The 27756-nt window shown below is 37.7% G+C and overlaps 1 protein-coding gene across 3 annotated transcripts in view; it reads right to left on the bottom strand.

Moving 5' to 3' along the window:
• Positions 1–27756, bottom strand: part of n4bp2 (NEDD4 binding protein 2) — a 68357-nt gene that overhangs the window by 5025 nt on the left and 35576 nt on the right. For 2 of the 3 annotated variants that reach the window (XM_073064804.1, XM_073064805.1), the window contains exons 6-15: positions 26471–26626; positions 23153–25425; positions 22108–22193; positions 16711–16756; positions 15155–15423; positions 10006–10127; positions 7649–7778; positions 5552–5740; positions 3178–3346; positions 221–344 (exon numbers count right to left, since the gene is read on the bottom strand). In XM_073064804.1, the coding sequence (XP_072920905.1) occupies positions 221–344; positions 3178–3346; positions 5552–5740; positions 7649–7778; positions 10006–10127; positions 15155–15423; positions 16711–16756; positions 22108–22193; positions 23153–25425; positions 26471–26626 (3564 nt within the window). Of the gene's footprint in view, positions 1–220; positions 345–3177; positions 3347–5551; positions 5741–7648; positions 7779–10005; positions 10128–15154; positions 15424–16710; positions 16757–22107; positions 22194–23152; positions 25426–26470; positions 26627–27756 lie in introns of those variants that run through there. The other variant, XM_073064806.1, reaches the window with a different exon arrangement.

Below are 27756 nucleotides of genomic sequence, written 5' to 3' on the forward strand. Positions count from 1 at the left end.
TCAATGTTTGTGTCTGGTATGAAAAAACACTAAATATTCGGGCTTACATCAGGTTCAAATTGGTCCCAGTCAGATTGGATTTAAATCTGCTATTTCAGCAGACTATAGGGCCCCCTAATTCTTATCATCATGATAGATTAAAAATAAGTGAATTAATTAAAACAATAATTGATAGTCAAGTTAATTTTTTTTAAAAAAAGTATTAGCACAGATCCTGTACCTGAAATTCTGGCGTTTGAGGTAGTCAATAACAACAGGTTTAATACGTGCTACACCTCCCTGGCTGTGACGCCCTCTCCCAGTAATGACAGAAAGGTAAGCTTTACCACCTTTTTGCTGGCATTCTGAAAAGAAAAATAATGTTCAGAGCAAATCATTTAGTTAACTAGAACTTAAAAGTCCAAACAATGACATAAAAATTTTAATAGACTATTATTTAAAGCATTGTTCCAAGAAAGCAATTCATTCTGTAGGTTCTTAGCTAGATAACAATTATTTGATTTCAACTGTTACTCAAACTTATAAAGTATAACGAAAATACAAAAATAAAGAAATTCAAATTAATCCAATCACTGTGTGGTTATTTATGCCCAAGTTGTATTACTACAATTGTACTCCACTTAACCTCTACCAAGACTGCTGCTTGGTGATCTCTTCCTCATCCCTTTTCTCCTACAATCCACTCTCCTCTCTATCAGATTCCTTCTTCTCCAGCCCTTTACCTTTTGCAGCCACCTGGCTTCACCTATCACCTTTCAGCTAGCTTCCTTCCTCTCCCCCACCTTCATTTACCCTGCATTTTTCTCCTTCCTTTCCAGCCCTGAAGAAGGGTCTCGGCCCGAAACAACAACTGTTTATTCATTTCCATAGAGACTGCCTGACCTGCTGAGTTCTTCCAGCATTTTGTGTACATTATATTATACTGTTGTTCATTGACTTCATCTCCACCTTCAATATTATAAACCCGAGCAAACTCATTTTCAAATTCCTAGTCCTGGTTCTCCACACCCCCCTCTGAAACTGAATCCTTGACTTCCTGATCAACAGACTGCAAACTGAAGGGATAAGCAGCAACACCTCTGCCAGAATCATTCTCAACACTGGTGACCAGTTTTTTGCCCAGTGACAACAGCATGTGCACACTGAAAAACTTCTTAAATAAAAACAATATAAATAAGCCAGTTCTAAAATCTGCAAATCATTGCCAACTGCATGTTGTCAACACCGTGCATATCAGAAAATGGAAAAGGAAATGTGATTTATGTACAATTGTGAAATATGCTTAACATGCCAACAAGGTAGAGGGTGACAACCTTTTGTGCACAGTTTAAATTCTTTTTTGTGCTAATAGCAAAAGATGTCTGCACATGCACACAAAGGGAACACTACCCACAAGGCTGTTTCGTCAGCCCCCTACCCTGCTCCCTGTACACTCATGACTGTGAGGCCAGATTCTGCTCTGACTCAATCTACAGGTTTGCAGATGTTACCACCACAGTGAGTCACATCTCAAATAACGATGAGTCAGACTGAAGCAAGGAAACAGCAAACCTAGTTATATGGTGTCATGACAGCAACCTTTCTCTCAATGTCAGCAAAACAAAAGAGCTGGCCACTGGCTTTGGGTAGAGGGCTGGTGCACATGCTTCTGTTTACATCAAAGGTGCTGAGGTTGAGAGGTTTGAAAGCTTCAAATTCAGTAATTTGTCTGGTCCAACCAAACTGACACCATGGCTAAAAAGCTCACCAGTGCCTTTCTTGCTCAGAAAGCTAAATAAATTTAGCATGCCCCCTTTGACACTCAGCAATTTTGATTGATGAACTATAGAAACCAGCCTATGGGGTATATTGTCCCTCACCCACCCTTTCCCTTCTTTCACCAAACTTTCGATAAACTATCGCATAAGCTTCTATGTACCTAAATCTCAATTTTTTTGACCACGTTCACTAAGTCATTTTGGAATGTTTCACTACCATAAAGGTACACAAATACACATTATTGCTGTTAGATATGACATTTTGAGGTTGACAAAAAGGCTACATTTCTTTTACATTAAATCATCAACAATTCATTAACTTAAGATGAAATGCTTTGGATTAGAATCAGAGTCAGGTTTATTATCACCAGCAGGTGCCGTGAAATTTGTTAACTGAAATTAGGAGAGTCATTATGATGTTGTTGCTCTTTATACTATTAGGCCTGTACATTTTTATGAGCCAATACAGTTTAGTAACCCAATCATTAGTGACCAGAAAAAACAATTTTGTTCTGCTGTTATCAACCAACTGAGCTTTGTTAAAATAAACTACAAATCAAACCTTCTGGGCTTGACAAATTAGACTTGGCACCACATTCCCTTAGGAAAATAAATAGAGTGGATTCTGGTTAATTGGGCCATCGGTTAATCAGGACAGCTGCTTATTTGGGGAACTCTTAAAGAACAAAAACAAATCAAGCTAGAATTCCATTTATTTGGGACACTATGCCACTAAATTGGAGCAGGAGATTATTGCCGAAAATGTTCTAACTAGAGTCAGTCATGTGCACGTCATGTGGTCGCTACACCTACACCGTGTTTAGAGTGAACAGTTTTTAAATAGTATCAGTTGCTTATTTGTATTCAAAAAGCAATGATTTTTGTCACGGATAGTTGACAAATAATAAACAATGAGACAGGTCAGAACTGTTTTGCTCACTGTGGTTTTAAGCATTCAGGCATGGAAATGCCAGATATGGCTGGGAGTGAAAATGAAATGATTTCACTACTTCAACAAGTTAGGCACCATGAAGCACTTGAAGGTATCAACAATCATCTTGAGTGTTACAATAAAAATGAAAATTTGGTAGTGTTCTAATTTATTCTACATGTCATTTAAATACATAATTTGTTACTCAGTTAAACAGTAGTTTCTCTTTTTTATACCTTATTAACTATTTCCATGAAACTTTGGCTAATTGGAGTAGCCATTTAATTGGGCCAAAATGGTGTCCCAATTAACCGGAATCCACTGTAGTTCTGAATATTCTCTGTACCTGTTCCCCTCTCACATATTGATCATTGAAGGTTTGTACTACAAGGCAGAAATAAATAAGCTGAGGAAATGAGAGAGGGAGAGTTTTATTTCTGCCGTATCAAGTTGATCCACAGTTAACCATACACATTACCAGTTACCCACCATTAATCTTCTGGAATAGCACTTCCTCCAAATATTGCAGGGCTTCAGACACATGAAGGCCATGAAGGTCTAAAACATTTTGTGGAAGTAATGATGCATTCACTTGATTAAAAATTTTTAATGCAGCTCTGTGGTTGGCTTCTTTCATCTTTTCACCATGAAGATGACCCTTAAAATATTGGATAAAACTCAGTCATAATGTTGCAGATTTGGTTTCTGACTGAACAAGATGGTATTTTCAATATAACATAATTTGCAAATGCAATTCAGCTGTCAAACAGAGCTACATAAGTTTCTGGAGTTCACTAGAATTATATATGTAACACCATGCTACTTCAGTGTGAACATTAATTTCAATTATGAACAAAATTATGCTGATAAATTTATATTCAGGCACAGTTCATACTAAAAATGTATGGATTATTTTGTGATGGCATTGTGATAAAATACACTAAGGATTTAAATCTGGAATAATCTAATGCTTAAACCTTTAGTTGCTACTGAGGCTGCTGATTCAGCCTGATCTGCTGGTGGGTTGATAAGTATATCATGAATGAATGAATGAATGAATGACATTGAAAGTGGTGTTGTTAAACAAAAGCAGGAGCAAATGATTCCACTACTTCCCTTGACAGCATGTTCCAGGCAACAACTTTCTGTGTAAAAAACTCATAAATCACATTTAAACTTTCCACCACTCACTTAAAATCTATGTCCTCTAGTATTTGACATTACCAAATACTGTACTGCAAATTTTCTTGTGATCTAACTACTTCCAGTAGGTAGTATGGCAGTGCAGCAGTTAGTGCTGTTGTTCCTGGATCTGGGTTCAAACCTAACCTCAAAAGTAAGTGTGCGGATTTTGATTGTTCTTTCTGTGACTACATGGGTTTCCTCTGGGTGCTCCTGTTTACTCACATGTTCCAAAGATGCATTGGTATGTCATTTGGATACTGTGATTTACCCTACTGTGCGTGAAAATAGCAAAAAGTAACAAAAAATGAGTTGGTGACATTAAGAAGAATAAGATTAATAGGAATTGGGAAACAAGGAAGGGGAAATTAAAGTAATGAGATTACTATTCTAGGAACTGGCAAAACTCACTAACTTTCTTCAATCTACAATGTAACTTGAATGTTTAAACATCAAATCAGAACTTAATCAATCAAAATTGCTGAAGAAGTAAGATGGTTGAACTGCATCTGTGGAGGGAAGAAACTGTGGACATTTCAGTTTGAAATGCTGCATTAGTTCCTGGTACAAAATGTTGACAATTCCTTTACTCTCAGATTCTACTCCGACTACAGAGTTCTCCAGCAGTTTGTTTTCACTCCAGATTCCAACAGCTGAGGTCTCTTTGCCTGAGAAGCTGGGACTACTGGCAAATATAAAAAAAACCCTCAAAACATGAAAGTTGGTATAACACATTTCCCTCTACAGAATAAGGAAGGCACAGCCTCCTAGTTCATTCCTAACTCTAACCATTGATAGTTTGAGAACATGTATGTTAAAGAATAATGTTCTTAAATGTTTTGTTGAAACTACTCCCATCATTCTGTAGAAAAGATTTCTTTCAACTGGTTACTTTCATATTCAAATACTTAAAAAGAATATTCAAATTGGAAAAAAATGTGTTTGGTAAATTGTAATTAATGACATCAAGAGGCAAATAATGCAAAAAAGTTACATGGAACTTGAAACTGCTCAGTCGTTTGCAACAATGAAACAGTTTCCAAAATCACCGTACGTTAAAAATAAGTTTACAAACATAAGATTGACAATATAGGAAAAGCTGCAGTTAAACTTCCAAAATAAAATTATTCCTTCTTTTTAGTACTGCGAATTTCTCTCAAAAGATCCAGTCCCCACTGGATGTGTAAAAATTGTATTGGTTTTCCACTTGCTCTTCAAACAGTATCATGTTTCCCTCACCTCAAAAGTTCTCCACAGGCTATCTCTAGGTAACAAACAGGATGTATTTTTTTTTTAAACAAATGTCCATACGTTAATTTTGTCCGTAAGTCAGGGGGAAACAAAAAACACAAAAATCACTTAATATAGTAGCCATTCTTCCAAATAAGGCTAAAAGCACATTAAGGCTAATAAGAAAATTTACTAAAAGTGGAGAGAGATAACTAGTTCTGCTCTTCTTAGGAATGAAGGTATGTACATCAGTTTTGAATTTAATATTATGGGAACTTGTTCGTATGTAGAGATGTCCATTAATCAGAGAGTTGCAGTATAATGGCCCTTGCACATGTTGAAACAGTTTAATTTACTTACACAGAAGTTGCATATACAGTTTGGTTAAATTTTTAGCTGCTCAAAGAAAGACAACTATTTGACCTCTATTCCTTTTTTGGTGTACACTCACCTGCTGTGCATAATACGTGGCAACTGCTCTCATATTCCTTCCATGAGCTGCTGCAGCCTTACTGAAGCAATCTTGCTGCTTGCGTCTATGCAGAGCTGCCTCAATCCGAAAACCTTCATAATCAGGGTATTCTATATTTGGGAAAACATGTTCACTTCGAGATTCTTTAGTATCTTTTGTCAATATTGCCTAAAGTAGACAAAGCCAAACAAAATTTTACTAGAAGTCAAATATTAGAAGGCACACATTTAAGGTGAGAGTGGAGAAGCTTAAAGGAAATATGTGGGGCAAGTTTTCTTTTACAGAGAGTGGCAGATACCTGGAGTGGATTGCCATTGGCAATGATACAAGCAGATATGATATTGGCACTTAAGCAATTTTTAGATAGATACAGGAATATGCAAGGAATGGAACAATATGGATCATGCACAGACAGAAGAGTTTAATCTGGTATTGTGTTCAGTGCACAAATCACAGGTCAAAGGAGCTGCTCCTGTGCTGCACTGTTCTATGTTCCATGTGTTTGATGTAAATCTGACATAAGCAGCAAAAAATACTATGATAATACTATACATTCTTGGCAAGATTTGCAATTTATTGGTCTGTTCAGGTATAAAATTAAAACTCGTCAATGGCCACTGATAATACCAACCCTGACCTAAACCCAAAAACTTCTAACTTTTGATACCTGACCAAAACCTGGTAGGTACAGTTGGGTTTGGTAATCAAGAGGCAAGAGCTGCTACTCTGATACGAAGCTTAAACTGAACTGCAGCCTCCAAAAGACCTTGGTGTCGGCAAGGAAATTTCTTCACTCAAAGGTGGTAAACTTGTGGAATTCGGTTCTGGGTAGGTCTATAGTCTATTGTAGTTTTGTTTTTACGTAGTTCAGTATAGTTTTTGTATTGTTTCATGTAGCACCATGAAAAATATCTCGTTTTTACTGTGTACTGTACCAGCAGTTATGGTCGAAATGACAATAAAAAGTGACTTAACTACACTGAATATATTTAAAGATAGATAAGATTGATAGTTATTGATTAATAAGATTCATAAACACAAACGTCATTTGGGGATATGAACAGAGCTGGAACATACTACTGAAATTGTCATAATCACATTGAATGATGGGAGGAGGCTAGAAGGGCCTGCTCCTATTTTTCTGTTTTAATGCCCTTAGGACAGTCCAACCCTGGGCAGTGACCTTCTAATAACTGTCTGGCTCAAAGCCATGATTCATTCTTAGTTCTACGCATTCCCTCCCATTTCACCAGTGCAATGAGCCCTCTTAACATTGAAAGTGATAAATACATATCCTCACCAGCAAAAAGCCAAACAGTGTCAATTGTTTTAATTTATTTATGTAAGTGCCTTCCCAGCCTGATGAAAGATGAGCTTAGAAAAGGAGTTAGCATTTGACAAAAACACAAGAGATTCTGCAGATGCTGGAAATCTTGAGCAACACACAAAAAATAGTGGGGGAACTCGGTAAGTAAAGTCAGCAGCAGCATCTTTGGAGGGGAATAAATTATTGACATTTTGGGCCGAGAACCATCAGGACTAATGAATGCCACCTAATCTATAAAGTGCTTCTGACCTTCTCTTTTATTTCAGACTACCAGCAGCTGATGTGTCCTGCGTCTCAAATTCTAGCATTACTTTTAATATTGGTCCCTTTTATAGTCCTCCATTTATACGTCTTCAGACAGCTATGATTATTAACTATTCATCTCCTTCTCAAAAATATCAGCCGTATTCGTGTTACCTGGATTATCTCAGTCTTGCCTCAAGCAAATATTTTCTCTGCTCTCTCTACCCCTACCCCTCACTGTAACTAAAACATTCTTGTTTTCTCATTTTTGCAGTTCTAATGAAGGGTCATTAATCTGAAACAATACCTATGCTTCTCTGTACACAGGTGTTGCTTGATCTGGTAAGCATCTCCAATATTATTGGTGTTTTTAAGACTTTCAGCATATGAAGGGTTTTGCTTTATGAAATTAATTGAAGCCTGATTGTTTCTGTTGAAGCCATCAAACAAGTAACTTACAGTAATTATAGTCAGTAGCTTCAAATTCTTAACAATTTTCAGCTTACCTTATCTTTATTTTTGCTCATAGTCAATTCAGTTTGAGGGGTACCTTCATGAAATTTGATAGCTTTTGTTGACTCTAGATCACAGTCAAATAAAGACTTCATAAACTGTTCTGTTTGTTCAAAGGAATAGCTAAAGTAAAACAAAATTAATTCAAGCAATTCTTTAATCTTGAAAACTTAGAAAGAACTTGCATTCATCCATTAACTTTAATACAGAGGAGCAAATCCAAAAATTAAGTGGGCACAAGATAATCAAAGACATGCCAAATGGGTGAGGAAGACATGGTACTAGATAGGTTAAAGTCAGCAGGAGCACATGTTTATACAGCTGAGAAAAGACCAGACGAGAATTCATATAACTGGGCACAAAGGTAAAAAGCACAGATACTAACAATGGACATGAGTGATTTAAAGATAGAACTAAGCAGACTTCATGAAGGAAGGGAAGTGATGACCTAGACTCAGTTTACAATCAAACACAATGAAAGGTATCCACAATATTGTGTTGGGGAAATGCCTTTTATTCAAAACTGAATATTGAATAACTTGCCCAAAATAAAGAAGCACTTAATAGGAGTAGAATTTCTCCAAGAAGACCATAACCGCGTCGTAGGGTTTAGAGGCTTGCGTGCCTCAGTGACCCAGAGAGCTGGAGTCAGGGCCTTGTGCTTTGACTCCTGATAGGGTTATCCATGCCAAACAGGTCAATGAGCCAGACTAGGAGTGGTCCACCGGTCCACTATGTTTGGGGGTTCAGCTCAGGGCTAGCAACTCTGACAGGTCAAAAAAAATTATTATGGAAACAGCAATGAAGAATTGTTCTGTATAGACAGAGATGGTGGATAATGGGCAGTAAGTAAGAATAGACTTAGAACAGAGCATGTTCAGTTGCATTTAGAAACTGATTCCATTCTTGCAGATGATGTTGCCAAGACATAGACATAGGTCAGGAAAAGGGCATTCTTTGGGGATTCACAAGGATGTTAATCCAACAGCAAATAGAGAAGCCACCCAAGTTATTATCAAATAAGTAAGGGTATGATCAGGTGCCAGACAAACTGGGAAATAGAAGAAAAACACTGAAGGAGGTTGCCAAAGTAAATCATATCAGAGGATACCAAGAAATTAAAAGCTGGGGAGGAAGAGAAATAAACATAGAGAGAAAAAAAACTTCTCTTACTTTATTTATCACTTTCGCACTGGCAGGAATGCATATAAATTTTTAAAATTGTGGAAGGGGCAATATTAATTTTTGAGACACGTTCAAGGACATTGAAAAAGCAATTTAGTGATGGGGACAGTTGCTTTGAATGTCAAGTAAAAACAAGAATGAGTTTTTGGAGGAGTGGGTGCTGACTGATGGTTGAAAGGGTTGGAAATATACCAGAGGTTTCAGCACATTTGGGGCTTGAAAATCATACTTGCCTTTGAAGATGAGTAAGCGGAGTTCATGTAAGACATTAAGGGAAGAAGAGGCATGGGGAGGTAGCAGAGAATTAACAAATGGCTGAAGTGAAAGATCCAACAGCTCTAGAAGGACTATGACAAGTAGAGAGCCAGCAGCTAGAATCCAGGATTTGAAGAGTACAGTTATGAGTGATTTGGGAATGTTTCTTCTCTCCACCTCAGATGCAAGACCAGAGTGAAATTATTCTGGGGTTGTGGCTGCTGAACAACTGCAAATTCTTAAAACAAGAGCCAGGAAGTATATAGCAAAGTCAAGAAGGGAGAAAGATACAGGGAGAGGTGGAACTCAGAATCATTCTTGTGATCTAACAGTTCAAATTATGATCAGTAATATTGTTTAAATTGTACACTGAAATTCAGAATTAATTAACCTTTGAAATGTTTAAAAACTAGTGAAGGTTCAACTTATACAATCAAAAATCAGTGACAGATTACTGGAAAAACTAAAGTAATTTAAAAGCTTTCCACTCTATCTCATTTATCATCTAAAATGAATCCTTTTGAGGTGAATGTCTGTTAACTTAATTTATGAAAGAAAAATATTACAGATCATGAGGATTTCATTTTAAAATGTTAATTTTGAACTTTAGTTATTCCATTTAGAGAGATCCATAAGATATGGCAATAAGTTCTTATACTAAACTTAAGATTTCAATATTTTGTAATAGACATTAAATATTATTCTTCAAAGTTCTGGGTTACTAGTGTTTGGATAAGGCAAACAGCTGAAATAATGTAAGATACAAACAAAAGAATGAAAAACAAATCACTGTAGATTTGAATGCTTGAGAGCCAACATAGGCTGAAGACATGATTTAGTACTTTGGCATCACTTATTAAGATCAAAAATTTTAAATATATAGTTGCATTAAATTTTAACTGAAACTCACTTGTTGTCTTTAAACATATCCATAATGAAATGCTTATCAATGCCTGGAAACATCTCAATGAGACGTTTTTCCTTCAGTTTAGTTGCACAATCCTTTGAGGACAGGAAAGATTCTGTGAAGGACTACATAGGATAAACAAAAACATAATTAATAACTAATTAATTTAGCATTTATTTGATACATGATGCCCATACTGTTAAATTTTACTGAAGTGGGTAATTCCATTGCTTATGCTACTGTACATGTTAACTAACAGAACACTGGTACAACTTGCCACCATCAATGGCTATTCACCTTACAATCACAACATGAACAACTCTCAACTCCATTCTCTCCCCCATCATAAACATGAAAGATTATTTCAAAATCAATTTCTGTATCTTATATTTAATGCTACAATTCAGTATACAGAATATTGATTGTGTAAAAGGTTCATAATTCTGGAAAAATCATACCAATACTGAAATTAGGATGAAGTTTATTAATTATCTGCAGCACTGTACATTTTAATTAAGTGGTTTTACATCTCCAGCTGAACCATTCCTGTACAGCTACACTAACAAGCAACAAACTAAATAGAAAATTGACCATGTTCACAAAAGCGGTACAAATTTCATCCAAATAATGTTCATTTACAGGATCTGGCAAAGTTTGCATTTACTGCCCATTCCTAACTTCCCCTGAAAAGGCTTTGGTGAGCCACCTTCTTGAATAGTTACAGTCTGACTGAAATTATTCTTCACAGTGACATTGGGTAAGGAGTTCCAGGATTTATAATTAGTGATGATAAAGAAATGGTGTTACATATCCAACTCATAGACATGGAGAGGAACCTGCAGGTGGTGATATTTCCATGTATCAACTGCCTTGTGGTAGAAGTCATGGGCTTGGGAAGTACTTTTCGAGTAGCCCAGTTTAATAACTTTAGAGCGTTTTGCAGTTAGAAACATAGAAAAACTACAGCACAATACAAGCCCTACAGCCCACAATGCTGTGCCGAACATGTACTTACTTTAGAAACTACCTAGGGTAACCCATAGCCCTCTATTTTTCTAAGCTCCATGTACCTATCCAGGAGTCTCTTAAAAGACCCTATTGTATCCACCTCCACCACCGTCGCCAGCAGCCCATTCCAAACACTCATAATTCTCTGTGTAAAAAACTTAACCTGACATCCCCTCTGTACCTACTTCCAAGCACCTTAAAACTGCGCCCTCTCGTAATAGTCATTTCAACCCTGGGAAAAAGCCTCTGACTATCCATATGATCAATGCCTCTCATCACCTTATACACCTCTATCAGGTCATCTCTCATCCTCCGTCACTTCAAGGAGAAAAGGCTGAGTTCACTCAACCTATTCTCATAAGGTATGCTCCCCAATCCAGGCAACATCCTTGTAAATGTCCTCTCCACCCTTTCTATAGTTTCCACATCCTTCCTGTAGTGGCGTGACCAGAACTGAGCACAGTACTCCAAGTGGGGTCTGACCAGGGTCCTATATAGCTGCAGCATTACCTCTCGGCTCTTAAACTCAACCCCATGGTTGATGAAGGCCAATGCACCGTATACCTTCTTAACTACACAATCAACCTACGCAGCAGCTTTGAGTGTCCTATGGACTTGGACCGCAAGATCCCTCTGATCCTCCACACTGTCAAGAGTCTTACCATTAATACTATATTCTGCCATCATATTTGACCTACCAAAATGAACCACCTCACACTTATCTGGGTTGAACTTCATCTGCCACTTCTCAGCCCAGTTTTGCATCCTATTGATGTCCCACTGTAACCTCTGACAGCCCTCCACACTATCCACAACACCCCCAACCTTTGTGTCATCAGCAAATACCTACCATCCTTTCCCTGTCTCGCTGGAACATACCTATGCAGAACCCCATGCAGATATCCCCTGAACATTTGCCACATGTCTGCCGTACATTTCCCTGAGAACATCTGTTCCCAATTTATGCTTCCAAGTTCCTGCCTGATAGCCTCATATTTCCCCTTACTTCAATTAAGCACTTTCCTAACTTGTCTGTTCCTATCCCTCTCCAATGCTATGGTAAAGGAGATAGAATTGTGATCACTATCACCAAAATGCTCTCACACTGAGAGACCTGACACCTGACCAGATTCATTTCCCAATACCAGATCATATACAGCCTCTCCTCTTGTAGGCTTTCCATAATCTGTCTTGCTATCTGTTCATCGATGTCCCTGTTACTATTAGGAGGTCTATAAAAAACACCCAGTAAAGTGTTAACCCCTTCCTGTTTCTAACTTCCATCCACAGAGACTCAGTAGACAATCCCTCCATGACTTCCTCCTTTTCTGCAGCCGTGACACTATCTCTGATCAGCAGTGCCATGACCTCACATCTTATGCCTCCCTCCCTGTCCTTTCTGAAACATCTAAAGCCTGGCACTTGAAGTAACCATTCCTGCCCCTGAGCCATTCAAGTCTGTAACGGCCACAACATCATAGCTCCAAGTACTGATTCAAGCTCTAAGCTCATCTGCTTTGTTCATGATGTTTCTTGCATTAAAATAAGACACAACTCAAACCATCGGTCTGAGTGTATTCCTTCCCTATCACCTGCCTATCCTCCCTCTCACACTGTCTACAAGCTTTCTCTATTTGTGAGCCAACCGTTCCTTCCTCCGTCTCATCAGTTCGGTTCACACCCCCCAGCAGTTCTAGTTTAAACTCTCCCCAATAACCTTAGCAAACCTCCCTGCCAGGATATTGGTCCCGGTTGAATTCAAGTGCAACCCAACCTTTTTATACAGGTTACGCCTCCCCCAAAAGAGGTCCCAATTGTAACACACTGTAAGGTTTCACTGCTAATGTAACGGTTTCTCTGTAGCAGCAATGTTTGGGTTATGACTAGAGATAACGGGGCTTTGGAAGATGGGGCTATCCAATGAGAGGGATGTTGTTCGTTCTTGTGTGTCTGGGAGCCGGGATTTCATGGTCTTTGTTGGGAAAAGATGAAGAGAGAGGACGTGAATGGAGAGAGTTGGTAGACTGCTGGATGGAGTGGACTGAGGAGCAAGGGTCTGCGGGTTGGCTACACTCAGAGGAGGACGACGGTAACAAATGGAGAAACTGTGAGCTCCAACATTTGCACAATAAACTGTTTCATGAGAATGGGGCCTTTTTTTTGTTTCTTTACTAACCATAAAGTCAAATTAAGAATTATAAATCTCTATTGTTTAATCTACATATTGTGAACGGTTTGTTATTTTGTGGTATTGATTTGTAACAGGGGACACATCACACAGTATCCACCCAAACAAGATTTCTTAAGTTTGGCCGGGCCGGGGGCTATCATTCCCTAGGTTAAGTCGCTAGCCGAACTGAGGGTTACACAATGATCAAGAAATCTGAAGCCCTGCCCCCTGCTCCAATCCTTCAGCCATGCATTTATCCTCCACCTCTCTCTATTCCTATACTCACTGTCACGTGGCACAGGCAGTAATCCCGAGATTACTACCTTTGAGGTCCTGCTTCTCAACTTCCTTCCTAACTCCCTGTAGTCTGTTTTCAAACCTATTTCATTGGTACCAATATGTACCATGACCTCTAGCTGTTCACCTTCCCACTTAAGGATATCTTGGACGCGATCAGAAACATCCCGGACCCTGGCACCTGGGAGGCAAACTACCATCTGCATTTCCTTCTTGCATCCACAGAATTGCCTGTCTGACCCCCTAACTATAGAGTCCCCTATAGGGTGGTTAATGACATGCTCATTAAATGCCCCGTATGTTCTGAATAGTACTAAATTTCTTGGAAGTCGCTGGAGTTGCACTCAGCCAGGAAAGTGGCTAGCATTCTACCTTGCTCCTGATTTGTATACTGTAGATGATGGAAAGGATTTGGAGTGTGAGGAGGTCAGTTATTAGCCACAGAAAATCCAGCCTCTAACTCGGTCTTTTGGCTGTGGTAGCCTGCATGAGTTTCTGGTCAATGGTGCTGTGCAAGATATTGATGGTGGATACTCAGCAAAGTTTAATGCCATTAAATGTCCAGGTTAGGTAGTTAGACTCTCCAATTAAGGACCGTTGCCAACCGGTACATGCCCTCTTCTTGTTACTATCATCAGGGTGGAGGTACAGGATCCTGAGTATATACATCTGATTTAGTAACAGCTTCCTCCCCTCTGCCATCAGATTTCTGAATGGTCCATGAATACATGAACACTAGTTATTATTCCTCTTTTTACACTATTTATTTAATTTTGTAACATAGATTTTTAAGTCTTTGCACTGTACTGTTGCCACAAAACAACAAATTTCATGTCATATGTCAGAGATAATAAATAATGATTGTGATTGGATACTTTCATTGCCTGGCATTTTTGTGGCGTAAGTGTTACTTGTCACATATCAGCCCATCTCATCTGGGTTGTGCTGCATCCAGGTATGGACTTTATTTACTGAAGCATTGCAAATAGAACTGAATATTGTGCATTCATCAACATACATCCCCATCTCTTAATTCAAGATTCAAGAAAGCATCTGAAGATGACTGGGCCTAGAATAATGGTCTTAGGAACTCCAGCAGGGATTTCCTGTATGACTGACCCCAAACAAGCATAAACATCTTCCTTTGTAGAAGATAAAACTCCAACTATTGGAGTGATTTTCCACTGGCTTTCAATTTACCAGAGCTCTATGATATCACATTCAGTCAAATACTGCCCTGATGTCATCCAGTCACTCTCACCTCACATGAAATTATGTGCAATAACATATCAAAAATTAAAATGTTTAAATAGATAGAAAATAACCCATCATCGTCACTCAAGACGACCATGGACTAGTTTTCGCCCACCCTCAACTACAATTTCCATGATGTTGATGAAGTGGCAGCTACCACTTTCACCACTTACAAATTAACATATCATATCTCTACAGTTTTCTAAGCAAACACCCACAAATGATATCCTTATAACAGAAGGCTGAAAGAGCTGCTCTAACATTACCAAATTTGAAAAAGTGCAAATATGATATCCAGACTTTTCCGCAGCCTTCATATTCTCAAGTGAACAAATATGCTTAATGAAAATCATAAACACACACTATCTCTCCTATTTAGTATCCACAATCACAGATCTGCTAAGTGAGGAGCAATATGCATACCTGGTGCTGCCTTGTCTCAAAGTCCATCTCCTCAGACATGATATCCCGTAATGACACATTAGGAACCCGAGCATTCCAATGATCCATAAACGGAAGATCTTCCAGTCCGCCAGTCTTAGCAGTGAATGAAGCAGGTAAAGGGGTTAACTTATTTCCAGCCTTCTTCTTTGGCTGTTTGTCATCATTTTTCAATGGAGAAGAACCACGTAGCTCTTCCTCCTTCATTTCACCCTCAAGCTCCAATACTAAATTTTCAGAAAAATTACCACCTAAAGAAGAAACACAATGTTTGTAAATTTTACTTAACGCACAATATACAATGCAACCAAAATGACAGAAACGTTCAATGAAGATACAACTTCTATTAAATGATTGAAAGTGAAAGCAACCCAAAACAAGTAACACAACAGCTTCACACTCGTGGTGTTCCTAAAACATGTTCCTTCATAAGCTATTTTAAAGATATAATTTTGATTTTAAGGGGATTTAAACTAGCCTTGGGTTTTACTTCTGTTTTTACTTACCCTAGTAATTATTTTCACAACAAAGACATAAAGAAAGTGGTTCTCTACAAATAAGTAATAGAAAAACACACAGGAATAAAATATGGTATCTTAATTAAAAAAAGACCAGAAATCCTATTTCAAATTAAATACTCTGCAAACAGCAGCAAATCTCATCCGTAACTTTGTGATGAAAGAATCATAATTTAAGAAGCAGCTGAAGGTACTTGGGCTATGGTTAGCCTCTTGGAAAATACCTTTAGTGATATTCAGGAGTTAGTCTCAATCACACCAAAGCATTGTGGGGTTTTCCTTTGACTCCCAATGCACATGGGTTTTGCTCGGGCTACTTGGTAGTAATGCATTAAAATACAATTCTCACTGTCCATCACACAATCAGGTTGTGCATCCACATTTGGAATCAAACAATTTAGAGGTACCTGAACTGAGCGTAGATGAATTTGAGTTTAATAATACTACTACTATTGTACGCTTGTTTGCCAAATGTACCACTGCTGACATTAGTAACATACTAAAATACTGCACATCTCACACATAATTCTGTATTCAATTACTCAAGGTAACATGAGTTTTGGACTGCTTCATTGTATTTTGATTATTCTTGGTGTCGGCTGAAGTGGGAGGGACTCTGGGCCACCACACAGATTTCACACATAATGTATTTATTGTGCTCCTGGTTCCTCAGAGAGGATAGATGCTATGTCAAGGGGATGGAGTCTTGAATTAATATGAAGGGATCCCAGGACATCCTTGTTCAACTGTAAACTCTGTGTTTCCATATAAATAGTGGTCTGTACTCCTAGAGAAGTAGGCAAAAACCTAGACCACACAAGGCAGAAGTTGGGCCCTAAAGGAATTAAATTAATTTTTTTCACCATTTCTTCTGTTAACTAAAGCTTAATGAAACATCTGAAACATCACAACCTCAAGACTATCCTTTCTCCTCTTTCAATTACTTATGTGCTTCAGTTCCACCATTTCATAAAATGACAACTAATCCTATATTTTAAGCAAATAAACAATATTTATTACCTTCCAACAGGAGCTGATAGGACAGAGATTCTTGCTTTTGTCGCTCCTAGTAAAGAGAATAGGTTACATCCAAATAAGATAGTCCAATCAAACAATTTAATTACAAGTATGAGACAAATTCAGACCTATTAAATTTACAACACAAAAAGCTTCACAAAATATGCATTACTGGAATTTTCAGTAATAAATTTAACAAGGATGTTACAGCTTGCCATTATTGTTGTGTAAATAAACAGAACAAATATACTTCATTAAATATGGAAAAATTGGAAGTTTCTGTCACGAAACCCAGCTCATCTACTGGCTGCATTGCTTTAGTTCGCACATATAAATCACTATTAATATAGGAAGCTAACAACCAATTTTAGTACGCAAAATCTACTGAAAATTATAATCATTTTGGACTAAGTCAACTTTAAATGTCACAGCTCAACAGCCTTCAATTTTATAGAATTATTATGTACAATAGCTTCTCCTGGTTCAACCACATAGACACCACAGCCAATTAAGCTCACCAGAGCCCTGCATCCTGAGGAGACTAAAGAAGTCACATCCCATTTGTCCCTCACCAAGTTTTATTGATGCCTATGCAGCAGCATCATGGATTAGTATGGAAACTGCTCTGCCCATGAAGGCATGAAACTGCAGAGAGCTGTGAACACAGCTCAAAACATTACAGAAGCCAGCCTCCCCTCCAAGGACTCTGTCCACACTTCTTGCTGCCTCCATAAAGCAGCTAACACATCCCAGACTTTCTGTTTTCTGTCCCCTCTCATCAGGAAGAAGATACAAAAGCCAGAAAGCATATACGAACCAGGATCAAGGACAACTTCTATCCCACCAATAAAAACCCATTGAATTGTTCCCTTGTATGATTAAGATAGACTCTTGACCTCAAAATCTAGCTCGTTATGATCTGGTACTTTATTGTCTACCTGTAATGCACTTTCTTAGTAACTGTAACACTTTATTCTGCATTTTGTTATTGTTTTCCCTTGTACTACCTCAATATAACATCGTACTAAAATAACCTGCATGTACAGTATGTAAAACAGGCTTTTTCACTGTACCTCAGTTCAAATGACAGTAAAATAAACCAATTTACCATTAACCAGAAGTAAAAATTCCCAAATCATCCCATAAAAATGTTAATAAATAAAAACTGATGGGGAACTACAAAAGGGGACACAGAGCCAGAAGCCCAAATGTTTTAAAAAGGTAGGTTTTATGCAGGATAAAGGCAGAATCAGAATCAGGTTTATTATCACCAGCATACACAATGTTGTGAGATTTGCTGTTTTGCGGCAGCAGTACATTGCAATACATAATTTTTTAACAACATAAAGTACAGTAAGAAATATTTATATATATAAATTTAAATTAAGTAAATAGTGCAAAAAGAGATTTTACAAATAGTGAGGTAGTGTTCATGGGTTCATTATCCTCACTACCTCACTAGAGAAGAAGCTGTTCCTGAAACATTGAGTGTATGTCTTCAGGCTCCCGTACCTCCTCCTTGATGGTAGCCATGAGAAAAAGGCATGTCCTAGGAGATGGAAGTCCTTAGTGATAGCAGCTGCCTTCTTGAGGCATCACCTTTTAAAGGTGTCTTTGATGCTAGGAAAGCTATTGTCCATGACCGAGCTGGCTATGCTTACAACTTTCTACAGCTTTTTCTGATCCTGTGCAGTGGTTCCTCTCTATCAAACACAGATGGATTAATTAAAATGCTCTCCCCGGAAAAATGTAGAAATTTGCAAGAGTCTTTGGTGATGTACCATGTCTTCTCAAACGCCTGATGAAATATAGCTGCTGTCATGCTTTCTTTGTAATTGCATCATTATGCTGGACTCAGGATAGATCTACAGAGATGTTGATACCCAGGAACTTGAAACTGCTCACCCTTTTCACTGCTGACCCTCAATGAGGACTGTTGTGTGTTCCCTCAACTTCCCCTTCCTGAAGTACACAATTGATTCCTTGGTCTTACCGACGTTGACTGCAAGGTTGTTGTTGCAACACCAGTCAGCCAATTGACCTATCTTGCTCCTGTAGGCCTCCTCATCGTCATCTGAAATTCTGCCAACAATAATTGCGTCATTAGCAAATTTATAGATGCCGCTTGAGCTGTGGGTTTAGAGAAAGTAGAGCAGTGGACTAAATACGCATCCTTGATTTGTCATTGCACCGGTTTTATTTGTTAGCGAGGAGGAGACGTATTTCCAATTTGCACTGACTGTGGTCTCCTGGTGAGGAAGTCAAGGATCCAGTTGCAGAGGGAGGTACAGAAGCCTAGGGTTTGGAGCTTGTTGATTACAACTGAGGGTACAATGGTATTGAACACTGAGCGGTAATCAATAAAGAGCAGTCTGACATAGGTTTTGCTATTGTTCAGGTGATCCAAGGCCAAATGGAGCACCAATGAAATTGCATCTACTGTAGACCTATTGTGGTGAAAGACAAATTGCAGGGGGGTCTAGACCTTGCTTAGGCAGGAGCTGATTCTGGACCAACCTCTCAGCACACTTCATCACTGCAGATGTGAGTGTAACTGGGCAATAGTCATTGAGGCAATTCACCCAGCACATAGGAGAGAGATTGAAAATCTGGCTGAATAGTGCTATAATAACAACCTCTCACTCACTGTCAGCAAGACTAAGGAGCTAATTATTGACCTCAGGAGAAGGAAATCAGAGATCCACGAATCAGTCCTCATCGGAGGATCAAAAGTGGAGAGAGTCAGCAAGCTTTAATTCCTCAGTGTTATTATTTTGGATGACCTGTACTGGGCCCAACATGACAGTGCAATTACAAAGAAAGCATGGCAGCTCCTCTGCTTCCTTAGAAGTTTGCGAAGATTCGTCATGGCATCTAAAACTTTGACAAACCTGTATAGATGTGTAGTGAAAGTACCTTGACTAGCTGCATCACAAACTGGTATGGGAACAGGAATGCCCTTGAATGAAAAATCCTACAAAAAGTAGTGGATATGGTCCAGTTCATCACAGGTAAAGCCCTCCCCACCATAGGGCTCATCTACACAAAATGCTGTCACAAGAAAGCAGCATCCATCATCAGGGCCCCCACCACTCAGGACATGCACTCTTCTTGTTCCTGCATGAGAGAGAAGGTACAGGAGCCTCAGGACTCAGGCCACCACACTAAGTAATAGTTATTTCCCCTCAACCATCAGGCTCTTGAACGAAAGGGAATAATTTCACTGAACTTCATTTGCCCCCATCACTGAAATGTTCCCAGAAATTATGGACTCTCTTTCAAGGACTCTTCATCTCATGTTCTTGATATTTATTGCTTATTTATTTATTATTATTATTATTATTATTTATTTGTTTTTGTATTTGCATAGTTTGTTGTCTTTTGCACACTGGTTGAATGCCCAAGTTGGTGCAGTCTTTCATTGATTCTGTTAAAGTTAATATTCTATAGATTTATTGAGTATGCCTGCAAGACACTGAATCTTGGTTTTGTATATAGTGACATGTATGTACTTTGATAATAAATTTACTTAGAACTTTGAACCTAGATTGGCACACTTTTGAAGCATGTGCAGACTGCAGCAGTGAGAGGTTGAAGATGTTCTTGAACACCCCTTCCCACCAATTAAGGGCACTGAAAATCTGTGCCAACCAAAGATACACCATTAGGGCCTGATACCTTGCAAGGGTTCACCCTCTTCAAAGATGCCACTGAGACAGATCACAGAGTCACCAGATGCTGCAGGAATTTGCACAGGTGGAGCTTTATTCTCCCTTTCAAAGCATGCATAAAAAGCATTGAGCTCATCTGGGAGTGAAGGATCACAGCCATTCATGATGTTAGGTTTTGCCTTATAGGAAGTAATGGCCTACAAACTCTGCCAGAGCTCATGTGCATCTGGTCCCACCTCTAATCTCAACCATAATTGTTTTTTGCTTTTAAATAGCCTTCCATAAGTCCTACTTCTTTGTACAGTTCTGGATCACTTGTCTTGAATGCCACAGGTTAAGCCCTCAGTAGACCTCAGAATCCCTGAATATTGTCCAGTCCACCTACTCAAGGCAATCCTGTACATACTCCTCCAGCTCCCTAACTTTACCTTCTTGGCCCTCATTACTCGTGCTGTGGTGTTTAGTCTCTGCCTATACAAATACAGCCAGGTGATGGGACTTTCCAACGTGTGAGTGTGCGGTGGGATGGTAAGCATTCTTAATGCTGAAGTAACAGTGGTCAAGTGTGTTGGCTTCTCTAGATCCACAGGTGATATGTTGATGGCTATTGTTCAAGCTGGCCTGGTTGAAATCACCCCACAGTGAGAGGGAAGGCATCTGGATGTGCTGTTTCGTGATTGCTGATCACAGCGCTCAGCTCCTTCAGAGTCTGTCTGACACTGGCCTGAGGTGGAATGTACACTGCTACCAGGATGATGGTGGAAAACTCCCTTGCCAGATAAAATGAATACAACTGACTGCCTATTCCAGGTCCACTGAACAGGACTGAGACAGAACTGCTACGTCTGTGCATCATATGATGAGTTCATCACTTTGGATAATCCACCTCCTCTACCTATAAAAGACTGAGCTGTCCTGTCTTTGCAGAGAATGGTGAAGCCATAGGGCTGCAGCACAGCATCTGAAATGGCACTGGTGAATTATGTTTCCATAAAGCAAAGTACACAGCTTTAAACTTGCTCAGAGATCTTCAGTTTTATTTTCAAGAGACTGTACATTCGCCAACAGAATAGTCGGGGGGGGGGGGGGGGGGGGGGTTGCATCCAAAACCTCTCTGTTTTCAATTGTACCTGAACACTGACTTGGAAAAATAGAAGTCTGTGCTTGAAAAACCACTAAAACATTGTGGACAACTTTAATTAAGCTCCTTTGCCAATCAGTATACTAATTAAGCCACAATACAGCTAAAATAATGAGAAGTTGTGCTTTCACTGTGCTACACAGTGTTTTATCGCCTGATCATTCATTTTCACAAATTATTTCAACTTATTTTCAAAGGCTTATAATTTTTCTTCTTTGGCCATAATAAGCTGCAAGTCATTGCAACAATACTGAATTCTCTCAAAATGCTCATCAACAAAAGTGAACTTACATTAGATTAAAAATTATTTTTCAATTTATATTGTACGTTTTAAAAGCTTGTTGTCAGAACATGTCCAATATTGTTAAAAATATTTTTAGAATTTATAAATAACATTTGTCAATTCTTATACAAATAAGATACAATCTAAATCAAAATGGATTCAAACCCAACTCACTTTTTCAAATTAGACTATTCACTCAAAATATATGGAAATACTAATCACCAGAATAATTAAAACATTAATGGTTTCCCAACCCAAGCCTAGACTCCAAATAAGAATATATATTAAGCAAAAGTTATACTAACCAATATGCTCTCCTTCCATTTCTGATGAATAATTTTTGCCAAGTTCATATCTATTTGTACAACACATTCTTCTGGAGTCAAAGAATCTATGAAGCAGTAATGGTCATAGTTGAATAAAAGGGTTAAACAATTTAATGAGTGTACATTGTTGAACAAGTTGGGCATAATAAATGCAACATTAGGTACTTTCTCATTTATTTCAAAGAAAATCTTTGAGAAATTTTCTGGAATTCACAGATTTTTCCAGGAAGTGTGCCAATGAGTACTGTTCAATACTTCATGACTAACAGTGACCAGGTTGTTACATGATATGCCAGACTTGAAATTTATTTAAATGCAGCAATTAATCTATTTGTTTAAAATATCATATTATACAAGATATATAAAAACATAAATATCAAATTATAAATAATATTTAACATATAAAAAGTTTATATAGTTTAGGCAAAGTCTCCAGGGAAAAGAGAAATGAAAATAAATGCTGCAGAATTCAGTCACATACAGAGTGCAACAAAACACTATCCTTCAGGAAGGAGTATTAACTGCATTCCAAAGTGGGACATCAACAGCTATGTTTTTGGACAAAAAGGGATAGAAAAAGGGAGTTAAAATGGAAATCCTACAGAATTACCAGAAAAGAATTTACTTCAATGGGATTTATGGACTGAATCATATAATTTCATCACAAAAATTAAATATTTAAAACATGAAACTTCTTGGAAATCTGAAAATTCTCTTTTTAAATATTTTCATAGTAACTAATATTTGCTCAAAAATACCACCAGTTTCAGACCTTTGAGAAAATAGACAAATTGAACTATAAATAGACTGAAATAAAATATAACATAATACTGCCCAATAAACTGATTTTTCAAATATTAATTTTAAGGGAATATTTTTCAGTATGGCTCAGCAATCTTAGAAACAGCATGACCAAAGATGATATCTACTATCACACATGGCACTTCCTATTATACTTTCTAACTTTTAATTGTCAAAAAAATATTAATTAGTTGATTCAATATAGAACAAACACCTCACCTACCTGGATCAAGACCCACTGGTCCAAACAGGTCATTAAGCTGAATTGCCAATTCTGGTGGCAAACTCAATTCTAAAGACTGAATCTGCATTGGATCAGAGTACATCCATAAACCATCCTGATTCGTATTTCCATCTTCAATGGTCTTCATTTCCTTTCCATTTTCCTTGTGTACAGAAATTTTTCCTACTTCAGAGCTGGACTGATTTTCTCTCACACTATTTGCATGGGTATTAACTTCTGGTGTTGACATTATAGAATCTGTATATTCAGAAATGGTGTTTGTTTCCTTTATATTGTTTCCAACTGAAGTTACTAATACCTCACCTTCGGCACTTCTCATGCACGTAACTTCAGTGTTTACCATATTCTCTAACATTGATTCAATCTGTTTCTCCCCTACATTATATTCTTTACTAGAATTGATAAACTGTTCACAGTCAAGTTTGGAATTGCTTAATATATCATTTTTACTTTTCAATTCTTCATCTAGAACAGGTTCACTGGTATTGTCAGATAATGGGTTTACAGTTTCAAGGTCAAGGCAAGACTGTACACATTCTATAGCATCATTTTCTGTATTCGTCTGTGCTGACTGACTAGGTACATCTGTAACCTTCTTAGTGGAAATGGACAATTGATTCGCTTCGTATGCTGATCTGTGATGTGACTCTTCACTTAAATCTATTTTCTCTGTTTGAGCTACTTCGTTCTTTTGTGGCCCACTGCTGCTAGTAAGGTCATGGTCTAAACCTGACTGATTATTCACCGGATTTTCATTTGAAAGCTTCACACCAGAATCAAGCAATAAATTGGTTGTCCATTCAACATCTTTGTTGCATTTCTCATATAAATCATTCAAATCATCAAAGGGAATACCTTTAAAACAATCACTGAGTATCTGAAGGTTTTCTTCATGACTCACAAAGTCACTTTCATCTACATACGTGCTTTTGTCATGCATCACCCTGTAGGGCACTGACACATTAGTATTTATGAATTTTGGTATTGCATCTAAGTCAGTTGGTTTAATTCCATTTAAAGTACCTGTCAATATTTTAAATTCAACAAAATTGTCACTTTCTTTCTCAATTTTCCACAACATAGCAAAATCATCAGTTGTTGTTTGAGTTGAATTGGCTTGTGTTGACTTCTCTGGAATTACAGCAGTGTCTTCCACTTGATCAGAAGTTAATGGCATAGGCTCAGGAAATTCTTCCAAGATGGGGCTGTTACTAGTGAATGTTAATGTCAATTTGCATTCTTTTCCCATTGTTCTATTCGGACAAGATACTTTATTCATGTGCTTTTCAGATGTAGCTTCTGAAATTTGCTGTTCAGAAGTTTCTGGACCTTTAAGGTCGTCACTATTTTCATGATTGCTTTCCAGAGTAAAGTTCTCAATCGCTGAAGACAGTATATCTTCATCATCAAAACAATCAACTGAAACCTGTGAACCATTTGGTTCATTTGAGGGTTCTACATTCTCCTGCTCAGATAAGCTAAGAGTAGTATTTTTTAATGAATCATTTGGATTGACAAATTCCAAATTACTGGACTGATTTACGTTGTCCTTATTTGTGTTAGTTAGTTCTGATGCCTTCCTGATTCGTCTTTTTCTTTGATCTTGAGGTTTCAGTATTTCTATAACTGGCCAATCTCCAACAAAGTTCAAAGATGTGGATTCAACATTGCTGGACTGTTCCAGAACATTTGACTCATCCTTAGCATGTCCTGAGGAGTCCCCTTTAATTGACAGTTTTGGTTTTCCTAGTCTTTCATTATTTGTACTCGCAGCACTCTGCCGTTTTTCCTTTCTGATTTCTTGACCAAATGATGTACTAAACGCAGTTGGTAAATTATCAGGTGCTAAACCATCAGCACCACATTGGCTGATACTTTCTGTTATCTCAGTCTCAGATTCAACACTTGCTACTGTTAGTTCCCTTTTCTTGTCTTCTGTTTCAGAATGAGATGAGAAATTATAATTGCTAGTATCTGATCCAGATGTCTGATCTGTGTTTTGTACATTATCAGCACTTATAAATATTGAATATTTTGCACCATTATCAGGTTTGTGTCCAGTCTCATCACATTGTCTACTTTCACTGAGAAAATCTGCAGATGACCCTAAACATTGTTGTAAGTTATCAGTTGATGCTATATCTGTTTTGATTGCTGATAAATCTTCTGGACAATTTACAACTGGAATCGGTGAGCTAGGAGAACCTTGACGGTCTGGAGAAGTTGCTTTTCCTACTGCTCCACTTATTGCACTACATGAAACAAATAAAAATCATAAATATCTTATTATAAAATAAACATGGAGCTGGATTGCTCTTCCAAATACTTTATCATTCTGATATGAAAACTGGGAGTAAAACAGGCTAAAATGACAGTGAATACATAAATTGTATTACAAACAACAAAGGTCCCAGGACTGATCAGAACTCCTGCCAGAATAAAAGCAATCCACCACCACACTCTGTCTTCTATGGCCAAGCCAATTTTGAATCTAATCTACCAAATCGGTATGAATCCCATGTATCTCAATTTCCTAGATTAGCTGACCTTGAGGAACCTTGTCAAAGTCCTTAAAGTCCATGTAGACAATATTGACTGCCCTACCGTTATCAAGAATCACCAATAAAATGTTTCAAAATGATCACCCCATATTTTCCCAAACCACAAAGAATACAGATGCAAATTCTTTAATCACCCATGATAGGACAATCACTCATCTCAAAATTAGCCTTGTAAATCTCTGTTGGATTGCTTCCAATTCCTGTATATCCACTTAAATAAAGGGGACCTTTATTGTGCACAGTATTAAAAACTGTTGAAGTAAAACTAAAAAAATCACCAACACAATTTTACAGATTTTAAAACTTCAAAGTATAAGCGATTATTTTAAATACAATTTACCTTAATCATCTTCCCAATCTTACAATCCCCATTCAAATGACTCATACTTACTGTGCTGGTGCATGGCCAAGTGGTTAAGGCGTTCATCTAGTTATCTGAAGGTCGCTAGTTCGAGCCTCAGCTGAGGCAGTGTGTTTGTGTCCTTGAGCAAGGCACTTAACCACACATTGCTCTGCAACGACACCTGTGCCAAGCCCTTCCCTTGGACAACATTGGTGGCGTGGAGAGGGGAGACTGCTGCTTGGGCAACTGCCGGTCTTCCATTTAAAAAAAACCTTGGCCAGGTTTGCGCCCTGGAAACTTTCCATGGTGCAAATCCATGGTCTATCGAGACTAACAGAGGCCTCCACACTACACTTACGTACCGTAACAAAAATTTTATATTAGGACACTCACCCAGTTTCTGCATCTTCAGCAGGATACAGCTCTACGGCTTTTTTTTCTGGGAAGGTAGGTTGTGATGAAGCCATCACTGTGTTAATTGTTACATTACGCTCATAATGATCTAAAATTGTTTTAATTTTCTCTTTTGACACACCATGAACATTCCGTCTATGGAGAAAACAGATAATTTTGAAATATAAGATAAAGCCAGATTCCAATAAATTAAGCTGATAGATTTTAATCAGCACAGAAATGCAAGGAAGGCTTTAGTGATTTCATCACAACATTTAATGGAAGCTCACAGTCCTAAAGAGCTAATTGCTTCTTTCTATTTACACATGTGACCTGTCCTGCTGAGCATTTTCACTGTATTTTACTTTTGCACAGCACCTGAGTGCTTCTTTCCAATACTTTATTACTCTGCTACTGCTGCTGCTAAAATTAAGAGTATAACAAGCTGAAATGACAGTGAATACATAAATCAGAAGCGGCATATTTAGTAGCTGATTTAATGCATCACGAGCAGCATGAGATATGACAAATTTTGGTGGAAATGCCAGAACCTATTAAACTTCTTTCTTTTTCAATCCTGGACAATTCAATAACAAACTGAATGTATTTATGGCAGAAGTGGTTACTTGTGTCAGCATTCAACACCCTACAATTGGCATTTATGATTATCACAATGCAAAAAAAAACATTTTCACTGAATATGAACACAGATTTATGGAGTTCAAATGCAGATAAATAAAATAATTTTTAAAAAGCCAAAGCTACCTTAAATGCAATGAATAAAGAGCTACAATAACTAAAGAATTAATTATGATGATTTTAAACAAACAAGTGGTTTAAACACTTAAAGAAAGCATTTTAAAATACTGTAGGATATCATCACACTGATTCCAGAGAAAAGTAAGTGACATTATAGGAAATACTCTGTTTTCATTTCATTTGGAATAAAGAGGGCTAGATTTAATAGAGGATTTATAAAATAAAATGGCTTTAGGCAAAATGAATATTTTGTCCAGTTAGGAAGTCCATGAAAAACGGTAATTAAATTTAACTAAAACTAAGAATGCAAGGGTAAAGGTTGTGAGCAAATTAATTTCATAAATTAAAATTTGATCTTGGACTGTTCTGCCAGAGCGAATGGTTGAGGAACAGGCCATTGGGCAATTTGACTTGTTTTGTAAATCTACAAGCTTTTGGAAACCCTCTAAACTTTTTTCCATACCCGAAGTAAAAAATAGATCTCAAAAATACCTTTGCTAGGATTGAAGTTAAGTACTGCATATGTT

The sequence above is a fragment of the Hemitrygon akajei genome, chromosome 13 (assembly GCF_048418815.1).
Source record: "Hemitrygon akajei chromosome 13, sHemAka1.3, whole genome shotgun sequence".
NCBI classification, from domain to species: domain Eukaryota; kingdom Metazoa; phylum Chordata; class Chondrichthyes; order Myliobatiformes; family Dasyatidae; genus Hemitrygon; species Hemitrygon akajei.